This window comes from Kryptolebias marmoratus, linkage group LG4 (genome assembly GCF_001649575.2).
Source record: "Kryptolebias marmoratus isolate JLee-2015 linkage group LG4, ASM164957v2, whole genome shotgun sequence".
Taxonomy (NCBI): Eukaryota; Metazoa; Chordata; class Actinopteri; order Cyprinodontiformes; family Rivulidae; genus Kryptolebias; species Kryptolebias marmoratus.
The window spans coordinates 2,657,826-2,670,464 of NC_051433.1; the positions used below are offsets into that span (position 1 = coordinate 2,657,826).

The window sequence follows — 12,639 nt, forward strand, 5'->3', positions numbered from 1 at the left end:
AATCTCTGCTAAAATCTTGTGTTTTGAATCAACATTCATAGAAACTAATTCATGTCATTTCAGTGAGTCATCATGGTTGTGCCCTGAGTCCTCTGCTGCTTCAGATGAGGCTGATCCCCATGGATTTACACACCCACACAAATACATGTCATATACACATTCAAGCCACTTGTTTTAAATAAATGCTTCTATTTTAATTAAGTCTTCATTGTAACTGATGTGCAGGGGGATAATGAGTGATTAGTTTGGATACGACCCTTGACCTTAATATGTTGCTGAAGATCTGACCAAGACCCTGAAAAACCATCACTGTCCTGCTGAAGGTTTTTATAGAGGAAACTGGTCTTTGCAACTGCAGGAGGGCAAGTCATAAAATCAAAACCTCTTGTTTGACAAAACTGTCACGTGCGTCACATTCTTATTTTTGTGTTAAACAGAGCTTTAAATGATGCAGAATCCCACGAACTCACCCAGCGTCTGGCCGGCGAGCACCCTGCCATTCTCTCCCACCACGGCCCCCCGGGCATGCCTCTCGCTGGCGTACTGAACGAAGGCGTAGCCTTTGTGCACGGAGCATCCCAACACCCGGCCGTACTTGGAAAAGATGCTTTCAACGTCTGACTTGTTCACCACGGCTGTGTTCAGGTTGCCGATAAACACCCGGGAGTTGATGGACTTGGGGTCTGTCTTGTTGGTCACGTTACTGGTCTGGACCTTCAGCGACATGCTGGGGAGGTAGACGACTTGTCCAGCGGATGAATTTATCAGACGAGGCAGAAGGTTGGAATTCAGTTCTGGAAGGAAGAGAAAAACAACTGTAGTTGGTCTCAGAGGTCCAATAATGGGAGGCAGTTATATTAAACCATCTGACAGAGAGCCACAGGAGGGTTGTGTTTATGACTGATCCATAATCAGCAAACCAGTTGGAAAAGCACTAATCAGTAGAAACATTTGTTTAGACAAACAGCACTTAAAGCTGGTTGAACTACGCCTGGTTCTGACACATCTTTTCACAGAAACATAAACCACAATATGCTGGTTGTTTGAGACTCAGATTTCTTTTTGCATTGCAGGAACCGAAGCAGTCAGTCTACAGTGAGAGATTTTACTTTACAATAAACACCGAAAGAGAAGCAGAGAAACTGCAAAACTACTAACCAAAGACCCACCTTTACCTCGACTCATGCAGTGCTCCGATAAACAGAGAATAACATTTTGCAACTGGCAGCACTTCAGGTTTTTTTTTTCTGACAACTCTGCTAGCAGAAGTCCTGTAATTGAAAAGGAATGAACAGTTCCAGACAGATCTGAATGCGAAAAGAAAACTTATAATGACCAGCAGGTTTGCTCTGATCAGGCAAACGGCAGCAGCCCCAACAGCTGTTCCTTTATCGGAGACACAAGATCAGTCGATCAGAGCAGAATTTGCCAAACGTAACCCACTCCATCCTCATCTTGTAGCATTCCAGCTCGATAACTAATGAGCACAAGCTGAGAAGATTCAATAGGACGGAAAAAGATGAAGGACATCAGAGAAGAGGAGCAAAGATAAGGGATAATTGGAGGAAACTGACACAAAGTGAGGGATTTTAACCAGGGGAGCGATGGAGGTAGAAGTAATCAGAAGGGCAGTAAAGAAATGTACATTTCAGAGAGAGGAAAGTAAACTAAGGAGCAAAAAAAATACTTAAAATAAAATAAAAGATGAAGGCGGTTACACAGAAGCAGGAGAAAACAGTGAACACAACAACAGACTGGTAATGAAAAATGTGGAGGACACAGCAATAATAAAACACACACACACACACACACAAATAAAAATGATGAAGGTGGAGTTACTCTACAACAGTTCCTCTCAGGGCGTCGGCCATGTCTTCCAGATGGGACAAACGGGATTCGATCCCTGAACTCGTCCCACGACGTCTGATATTTGACGTATTTCTGCGGGAATTCTTTCACTTTAATCAAAAGAACCACCTAAATGAAAATGTTTTTACTTTAAACGATAAATACTCGTTTTTTCCTCAAGTAACATACCAATTAAATTCAATGAAATTAAAAAAATGTGAGAATAAGGCACTTACTCGCCAACTCAGCTCTGTGACTACCTCCCTTGATGGCTCAGAGGCTTCACAGCAGCAGGTTGACATCAACACCCTCCCTTTTTTTAAAGTAATACAACAATTACGAGTAATGTAATTAATTAATAATGTCTGCAGAACAGCTGCGTAAACTGGTGTCAGTTTATCATTTCTTCTAAAAAGTTTAATTGAATTTAAAGCAATTTTAATAGAGGTCGACCGATCTGTGGACGATGCTGATCTTCACAAATCAGGGCAGCCGATTTACAACCCACTTTTATTTTATCATAATTATATCAATAATAGCTGCTTAACTTAAATAAATATAGAATTAACAACCCTTGGAAAGAACTTGTAAACTTAAAACTAATATAAATAAAAGCATTCAGACTTTAAAAACCTCAACTGTGGGCTACAGAGAGATGGCTGTAGCAGCTGCTGCTGCAGCTTTATTTTCCTACTTGGTAATTTATGGAATATGTACAGATTTTTAAAAGTGGTTAGCATTGTTTTAATAAAGTCAGTCGGCCTAATAATCAATTTATCTCTAATTGATTATAAATAAAAAATGGAATTTGTTAGAAATTAGCTGTTGCTTTATTTACTACAACCTTTGAATTTAATATTTTAGGTTTGCCATCTTTGTTTTTGAGTTAAATCTTAGAAAACCACAGACACGTGCACGCTCATTTCTTGAGGTTTTATGATTAGATGGTACTCGGGTGAAAGAACAGGAAGTATAACGGGTAAATTCTATTAAGAAAATGTAGTCTTTTTTATGTTTAATTAGAATTTACATGAAACCTTTGTGTTTAAATGTTAAAATGGGCCAAAAACCAAACGAGAAATTTGGAAATTTGCATCTACAAACGTATGAAGTTTCAAAAATGAAAATGTGCAGAAATCTTATCTTATGATAGGGCAGACAAGTCTCAAGGAAAATCAATCTTCCCGCTTCCTGCTGCAGATCATTTGTGGACCATGAGCCTTAAAAACTACAGATTAACAGACAAGTGCAGGTCATGGTGGGAACAATAAAACAAACCGATGACGATGACAATCCTGCTGTCTCAAATGAGCTAAAGAAATGTCACCGACATCCTGTCTGCTTTTCCCACGAAGCTCGGAGGGATGATGACTCACTTTGATTTGTTTTATTGCCACTTCGTTATACTTGATATTCAGTTACATCAAATAAAACCAGAGAGCCAAAAAACGCATGCGAACGAGGGAATGATTCATCTGAACTATTGATGGCATATCAGTGGGAGTGAAAACTGACACATGAGTCAGAATATAAGAAACTTATTATAAATGCAACAGTCTTCAGCGGGCAGAAAACACATTATAGTAAGAATTTAAATAGATCTGGGTGCTAAAGATTTTAGAGACAATCAAAACATAATTATGGCAGCTATGCATAAACACAGATGAGTTGAGAGTCGGAACATCCCACTGGGTGAAAACTTAACAAAAACTCCCACATTTGTCTGCAGCCGGAGAATAAAGTGGAAACAAGATCAGGAGCTTAGTGAGATTGATAACAAGCGTTCTGGTTGATTTAAGCAGACATGGACAGCTCTGAGTCACTTCAGGAAAGCAGGTGGGCCATCAGGTGACCCAGGAGGTGTTTGAATCCTTCACTACAGCTTTACAATTTGAAAGGATTGCTTTATTTGTCATTGTGCAAGAATGCAACACTGTTTTAGAGGTAAAGGAGATAAAAAACAACACAAACATACTCCCAAAGATATAATAATTTGGGTTATTTTGAGATTTTTGGGTTAAAAAAAAGAAGATTGTGCAACAGATTTTCTTTTAAAAGTAGTTGCAGACTTTCTGCAGGTGTCCCAAACCCTTCGTAATTCAGCTGTATTCTGCAAACATCCGAGGTAACATAAAAGTAAAGCATTAAATTAAAAACTGGTCCTGTTCGGCCTTTCTTCATTTCGACAGTGTCCTCCGGTGGATTTAATCGTAAACTTGGAGGCAGCTGCCAAGGTTGGTACAAGGTGTGCTGAGGCAGGTAGGATGTGGGTAATTAAATCATTCGCATGGCCAAGAATACAGTTTTACAAACAAATAGGTCGTAATTTAAAAAAACTCTGCAGGGTGAGCTGCTGTTCTCACTTAAAAATCCTATAAAATTTTATTAGTAACAAAATAAGCAAAAAATGGATATTTAAGACGGGTTTTGGCTGATTATGTGCATTTAATTATTTATTATACTTGGAACAAATGAAATTTCCTACAGTTCCTTTAACCAAATGAAAGAAGAACAAATTTTTCCCATTGCAGCCTAAAACCAGGTTTGCGTTTTTTAATATTTCAAAATGTCTGACAGGGATATTTGCTGAATGCCAGTTATCTTACCAGTTATTTTAACAACAAACGACTAAGAATCTTTGTTTTGCATTGCAACGTGACCACACCAAGAAGCAGCAAAGCTGTAGAAAAAATAATAAGAAACAAATATCATTGTTTTGTTTACCTCTGCAGGCAAAAACTATAACCTGGAAAATTCACCCAACAGGTCAGATCCTTTGAAATGTTTCAATGTGTCCATTTTTCTTTGCACAAACCGAACCTACAGACATTTCCTGCGTTTCAAAAAGACTTATTCAGCATGTGGACATTTATAAACAAACAGATTTTGTTCTGATTTCTAACTTTCTGGTAATTTATAGCAAATTACTGCCAAAGATTTGCCTCAAAAATATGGGAAATTGGAGCATTTCTTCCAAAACGATTGATTTGTTCCTGATGATACAGATCTAAGCGTGTTAACGACACAAACAGCAAGTTGTTGCCCTTTTCTTGGTGGCATATAAAAGGAATTCAGGGACATGTTGGAAACCATTTACTGCAATGCAGAGTAAAGGTTAAAAGGAAACTTTATTCTGTTGCACTTCACTGAACCTGATCATTTTATCCATTTTAGTGTCTTTAAAAGTCAAGACTGCAAGTGGATTTCTAAATGTCAAGTCAAATTACACCCATCTAACAGGCAGATATTAAATAAAAAGCCACATCTTACACTGCATTATGAGAGGAATCCTTGAAAGAGGAGGTGTTTGAACTCCTTTTCCCGATTGTACATATGTACAAATACCTGAGGGGAAACCGCAGAAATGTGAAGAACATCATTAAAAAAAATCTGAGCTTTTGGTTTTGAAGATGAGAAGAGAATCTGCCCCCGGTGAGAAAAGGTCATTTCATCAGCTGGGAACTGGCGGAGCAACACTTCATAATGTTAAACAGAGCAGACAAGACAGTTGGAGCCGTGGGACTGAAGCCCCTTTCCTCAGATGGTGACAGAATCGATCCACCGGCCTTCCAGTCAATAATCTCACAGCTAATAATTCTGATGGCACGACTCGGAGGTTGACAAACGTCACAAACACCACTGAACCTTTAAAACAGCGATGTGCTCAACATGTTTGACCCAAAACAGGACAAAGTTTTCTTTAGAAAATAACTATAGAGATATCCTTCCGTTCTGCTGCTTGTCTGTGGTCAGATCATGACAGCATCAGGACCAGGAGGGAAACCCAAACATCCTTCCAGCAGATCCTGGGTCTGCCCTGGGGTCTGGGACGAGCCATAACCACCTCCGCTGACACCTTTTGACGAGGAGGAGCAATCACTCTACTCTATCTTCATCAAACCATGCAGCCACGTTTTGAACGAACAGTTTTTGGAAAATAAGATTCTGATAGGCTGAGATCTCCTCATTAGGGGTAATGAATTGTCTTGTGGAGTATATCAGTTGTCAGTCTGATGCCTGGTCATGTTGCTCTTAAAGGGATACAGCCTTCCAGGTACGATGGAACTGGTGGCCTTGTTCTTTCTTATTAAAAAGCCTTTTTTCACAATCTGGGTGAGTCAGATTCTGCTGCTCGGATCTGTCTCATCCCTGGGATGTTCTGCTTTACATTTCTTTCTAACAAACTAATAAAAAATAAACAAACTTCCCTTATCTTTTTGCCATGACAAACTGTATTCTTGGCCATGCACATTATTTTTTCGTCCACCCCTGCCCACGTCACTCCCACCTTATCCACATTTATGTTTCATTCAACTGGAATGAATCATAAATAAATGCTTTAAGGCAGAAACCTTAAAGCTAACCCTAACACCCCCCGACAGTGGAGGCTCATTTCGTGTCTGAGGTCTAGTTGTTTTGGTCACGATGCATGTTTCATGACCATCGCCGAGGGTTGGAACGTAAACAAAGCAGTAAACCAAAAGCTGCGCCTTTCATGAATCCAGTGGAGATTTCTTTTGCAAACTCTTCAGCGAGTCGATGCAGGATCTTTGCATATATGTTTTAGTAAAATGTACAGATGCATCTGCATCATTACTGCATAAATACAAGAAGAACGTGTGTCGAGAGAGAGAGCAGAATGCACAATATATAAACAATAATTTCCATAATAAATGTATGCTGCTTGTATGTTGGAGGATCATGAATCACCTTTTAGTCACAGAGATTTCAAGGCACTGGAGGAAGCAGGTGATCTCATCAGTGCCACATCAAATGAGGACGTGTGTTTGTTTTGTGTATTCACAGCTGAACTACGGAGGAAAAGGACTTCAGCTGCAAAACATGAACTCAACCCCTTTTTCAGTCCCGTTCTCTGTGAACGTCTGCAAGAAAAAGAGAAAGTGTGTTTGGCAGAGATAGTGAGACAGACCTGAACAAACGTGGCACAATAAAGAAACTATTTTCCTCCTGTTTCAGAGAGAAACCGGTTTAAAGCCACAGGTTGATGAAGATAATTTCTGAACTATGATTTAAGTGGCAAATATGCATTCCTAATCCAAAAGATTTGTTGTAAACCTAAATAATGTGAAGTAGGGCTGCACGATATTAGTAAAAGTTGTCATGTGTGGTATTGTTTTAAGTTGTATCAGTTGTTATAAACTCAGTCTTCTGTCATCACTTACATCTAAACCAGCTGTGGGCATCAGGCATCGTTGTGATATCGGTACTGCAACCATTTTAAGACGTTTTTTGAGACTTCCTTGTGAGATGCAGTTTGCCAACTCGTCGCCAGCTGCTGCAGCCCAGTGAGATAAAACCAAAAAATATATATAGTTTCAAAAACAAACAAACAAAATCGTGCACAAATAAGAGTCACTAACTGGAAGAAATGGGATTCACATGCAGAAAACCCAGGAGTTCAGCTAAACTGAAGAAAACAATTTCAAAAAGGTGAAGCTGCAGAGAGCTAAAGAGAGGCAAACATCTGCAGGCGGTTACATGATCGCCCAACTTGCATGGCAGCAAGTTATACAAGGACTTATTTGTTATTTGTTAATATTTTTTTTGTATTTTTTGTGGAAACCTGCCTTGTCAGAGTGTTTCTGCTGTAAACTGCAGAGAATCTGTGGTTCCGTGTCAAAGTGTTTCCAAGCCCACGACGTTCATTTTGCCTGAGGCTCTGGTCTTGACCCCTCCGTGACCTTTGAACGCAAAATTTCATCATCGCCCAAGAACACAAATATTTCTGTTGCAATGTGAGAGCAAAAAAAACCCTGGATGGTTTGAGTCGGCTGCAGTGGAGATGATGTTTTATATGTTAACATGTTAAAAAGAAAAATAAAGCAAATACTGCGAATGTTCCCTTGTGTTTAAGCTTTACAGCAACAGAAAATACGCTCATTAAACTTTTTACTTATTTATAAGGTACTCTATAACCTATTTCTTAACCAGCATTCATTCATGTTGCCCCCCACACACACACACACACACACACACTGAATTATTGCTTGAGGTGACAGCTGTAGCAAAAGGATAAACTCGTATCCGTGAAGGGCACGCAGATTCACAGCCGGCTTCTTGGCTCTCAGCATAACTGAGGAGTTGAGCTGGAAGCCCCCTGAGCGAGGCTGCAGGCCAGGCTAGAACACACACACACACACACACACACACACATGGAAACAGGCTGAAAAATCCACAAACATGCACCAAAGTCACACGTCAGGACTAAGATGGAATAAAAATGAATAAATGAAAAAAAGACAAATACTGCAGTCCAACTTCTTACATTTTATATATTAGAAAAATGATGTTGATCTACAGAAAGACAACTAAACAGCACTGATACTCATCTGGCAGGTAGTAAATAAAACCTTCATTTACTGATTTATTTTGAAGTGGACATTTTAAGCCTTCCATCACAAAATCACTCCTGAAATGTTTTGAACATCAGACTTTGATAAGATCAGCTCGAGGAGAAACTTTTATATTTTATTCATTATTTTCCCTTTGATTAATGCTGCAGCGCTAAAATTAGTGAGACTCTATAGAGACAAGCAAAAGTGGAAATGCAACCTAAAAATGTTGGGATGTTGTTTAAAATGTAAATAAAAAGCAGAATTTGAATATTCGCAAACCTCATCAACCCACGTTTTATTCCCAATGAATCACAATAAACTCAAACTAAAATACTGTACCATTTGTTTTTAAAAAATAAAGTAATTTCACATTTTATGGCAGCAACACATCTAAAAAAAATGGGCCAGGGACAACGAAAGGATATAAAGTAGGTGGTACAAATAAGAAACTAATTAGGCTAATTGGTAACAGGTCAGTAAGAGGATTTTAGAGGCTGAATCTGTCAGAAGTCAAGATGGGCAAAGGTTCGCCAGTTCAGTAATCTAAAATGGAATGAAGCAAAGCAGAAAACTGATCTGTGGTCAGAAAAACCGAAACGCCACGTCCTCCGTATTAAAGAGGAGAGGAACCATCCAGCCTGCCTCTCTGATGGTATGGGGGTGCATTAGTGACTCTGAAATGTGCAGCTTACACATCTGGAAAGGCTCCATCAATGCAGGACAGTTTATACAGGTTTTAGAACATCTGCTCCCATCCAGGACTGTTGAACAGACAGAATGGGACAACCTCAGGTCCAGATGTTTACAGACCGATAGTAGAAGAAGAGTTCTGACTCTGATAAACGCTGATAAATCTAAAAGAAAAAGGAGCAACAAAAGTGAGCACAGGACACATCAATAGTTTTATTTTTCTGCTGCACAACTAACAAGTCAGTTCATCTCCGGTACCTTTTAAAGTGCCACTTTAGAAGACAGCTGCGAGACGGATAATAACCACGTATCAAAAGTTCAGCGACTCTGAGAAAAGAATTGTGACAAAATGAGGGCATTTAATGGTGAGACCTTCATGCTTTACAGCCCTCAGTTTACTGTTTGCTGTGCCTCGGTGGACTCTTCCATCCCTGCTCAGCTGTCTCCGCTGCCTCCACAGGTTGCCTATAAATCATTGCCATGCAGGCCAACAGGCAGTAATAGAGACAGATCGTCCCTCTTAGACCGCATTAATGAACTGTTGTTCCTGGAATCAGGACAGCCGATGGAGAGATCGATACCGCATTGTTTTCTTTTCTGCACTCGCTGCAGCCCCCCAACTTCAGCTCGCTACCAGCTCAGGTAGGCAATTAATAACAGGATCAACGTTTCATTAAATGAAGCCTCACGAATGAATGTATCCTCCTCCAGCTGCAGCCGACTGGAGTTTAAAGATCCTGTCTGTGAAAGCTGAGCTGCTAGGATGAGCTGAAGAAGTCAAAACAAGCCGAACACGAGCTAAAAACCTCAGACACATTTAGTCTGTTCAGTCAGACTTTTGTCTTGAGCAAACCTTGTTGATGAGATAAATGAATCTCATCTCCCCGTTCTCAGACAGTCCCTTTTCCCTCAAAGACTTTGTCTCAGTGACATGATTTCCTTCTGAAATCAATGTCTGACAAAAACGGGACCCAAAATGATTCTTCTTCATGGTATTTACTTTAAAAGTCTTTGCTTAGGAACCAAAACTACCTGATAAAGTTCAGGAAGAAAGTAAAGTTTTGTTTCCTGACTAACAGAGAAGAAGTCAGATAAAATCTGATCCCGCAGCGGTGAGTGGCATCTGGTGTCCCGGCTGCAAATATCTTCCTGACGATTCAAAAATAAAGAAAAAAGGTTGAAAACGTTGACTTTTCTCTCTGTTAGGAGCAGCAGTTTCATTTGACCACTTTTAATAACAAATCTGTTCTTTTCACTCAGCTGTTTGTTAAAATGTTGATTTTTTTTTCTTCTTCTTCTTTTATTGCTTCGTCTCCACAGCCTTTTTTTTAATCACAATACTTTCTTTCTCCTTTTTTAATCCTCTTCTCTGCCTCTTCCCTTTACACCCATCTGTTTTGCTCCCGTTTTTAAAATTTTTAACACTTTTTTTGTCATCTTTTCTCCCATTTTCTCTACCTTCTTGTGTTCCCCTTCATCCTCCCCATCTCCGAGTCCCTTTTCCATCACAAGGTTTCCTTCCTTCCTTCCTTGTTCTCCAGATGATGAACGACTGGTTGTTCCACTCATCCATCTACTGGGCAGCCTCATCTATCTATCTCTGCCTGCCCACACACACACACACACACACACACACACACACACACACACTTCACATAATAAGGAAACACACAAACAAGGGAACACAAAGCAGCACGAAGCCCACACATAAACCTGAGGTGTCCACAGGGAAAAAGATGAAGTGTAATTTAAATGAGCTTTGCCCCGCACACACACACACACACACACACACACACACACACACACACACACACACACACACAGTCCTTAAAGATGTGTCAGTACTGCTTCTGATTAAAGAGCCTCTATAGGAAATCGATACCTCCTTCACTCCAGCTCTGACTCTCCTCCTCCTCCTCCTCCTCCTCCCATCCAGAACTTCCTGTTCCTTCTCTTTAACTCCCGGCCATTATACACTCAGCTTCATCGATAAAACAGGAAATTCAGTGCTGACAAAGAATAATACGTAAACTGTGACACGACGCTAAAAGTTCCTCAAAATAACGAGCGTGTTCTTGTTTCACATGAGTCACTTTAAGTTGTTTTGCATTTTCTTCAGCATTTAAAAATGACTCAGCCGTCTTAATTTCATCATATTTGCTCAAACCTGAACTCTTCTCTATTTCTTCTCCTTCTAACAGAAATCTCAAACTAAACATAGATACTGATTGCTAAGTCTTGAAGACCGGACCAAACAAAAAACACAAATTAAGAAACAAAATCTGCAGTTCTATTGATGGTTAATGTGTCCTTAAATTAAAAGCTTTCATGCATTTTTTTACATGCAGAAACAGCTGAAGTGGCTGAAAACAGGTCAGTTATGGCCGTTTGGTGTGGTAGTAGCTGTTTGCAATCTCTCTCACGAACAACTCGGCAGATTTAAATGAAACTTTCAGAAAGAAAGCTTTGGAGCCGACCCAATTCAAGATGGCCGCCACAGCTAATCAACCTCTCTAAACACATAAATTTCTATAACTTACTCTAAATTACAGATAAAGAGGTCATTTAGCTGAGGATCATCTTCAACATACACAACAAGCGTCATCACATCTTGCGACGTGTAGCTGTGGCGGCCATCTTGAATTAAAACTAATGAAAGTTCCTTCCCTAAATGCTAAGCCTTTAAGCTTCTGTTACGCTTCATTTTGAGTTTCTGCAGAGGAGCAGGGAGGCGGTTTGTCTGCACAGATCGTGATATTTGTCTCATAATTCCTGCAAACATGTCTTTATGTCACCAGAACGAGGCTGGTTTAAAACAACAGATCAACATTTCCTGTCTCTGATTTATAAACTCTGAGTGGTAAAATAATAAAAACAACATTTAAAAACATGTTGAGCTCAGCAACGTCCACTAAATGACTGCTGGTATTAAAATAAGCAGCAGGAAGATGAGAACCAATCAACTTGAGTCATTAATTAGTTAATTCTACTTTTTCTTCATGTTGAAGTTTAGCTGATTTATTGTTCTGTCTTTAATTAAACAGACTGACTTCATTTCGGTTCTTGGTCTCCATAAACTCAACAAAAGTGGTTCTTTGCTCTGGTCCAGGAAGCTTTTGGTACGAAGGTAGCACCACAAATGCCCCTTTTACACCGGCTCTATTTCAGAAGTCCGGCTCTACTCGGCTCGATAAAGAATGCATCCTGTTCACACCGGCCAGTTTGGTCTGTAGCAGAGGAACGCCTCCTCGTGTTGCGAGGGGCGGGGCCGCGGAGCGGGGGGTGCGCTACCGAAACTTAGCCCAAGTTGTGTAAACAGCTAAAGCGCTATGGACAATGTTGGCCCTGTGTTGTTGCTGTTTTATAAACTTATGGGGATTCTCCTGAGACTTCAGGAAGAGAGGCGCAGTGGAAGAAATGCTTGGATGCTGCGATTGTTGCGCGGAGTAGGACAGCTGTTATCCGCCGGAGATTTCAGGCTTTACAGCGCCTTCAGCTGGGGGACAGACGGCTAAACGTTGCAGGGTAAGCTAACGCTGTTGTTTATATTCCTACCGTCGCTCTTTATGTTTGCATCTGGCCACACCCACGACCAATGAGTGAACAGGAGCTAAACTTGCTCCGCCCACGAAGCAGGGCCGGCCCGGCTGGTACTACTCTGAAGCAGGGACCAAAGAAGCAGGAACTGGCCTTGAAAAAATGCAGATGTAAACGCTCGCAAAGCAAGCCGAGTAGAGTGGAGCCG

General features: G+C 40.3%; 1 protein-coding gene across 2 annotated transcripts in view; it reads right to left on the reverse strand.

Annotated features, from left to right (window-relative positions):
• raly (RALY heterogeneous nuclear ribonucleoprotein) overlaps positions 1-12,639 on the reverse strand; it is a 63,167-nt gene that overhangs the window by 18,877 nt on the left and 31,651 nt on the right. For both annotated transcript variants that reach the window (XM_037975352.1, XM_037975351.1), the window contains exon 2: positions 471-794. In XM_037975352.1, coding sequence (XP_037831280.1) covers positions 471-726 — 256 coding nt within the window. In that variant the 5' untranslated portion in view covers positions 727-794. The remainder of the gene's footprint in view (positions 1-470; positions 795-12,639) is intronic.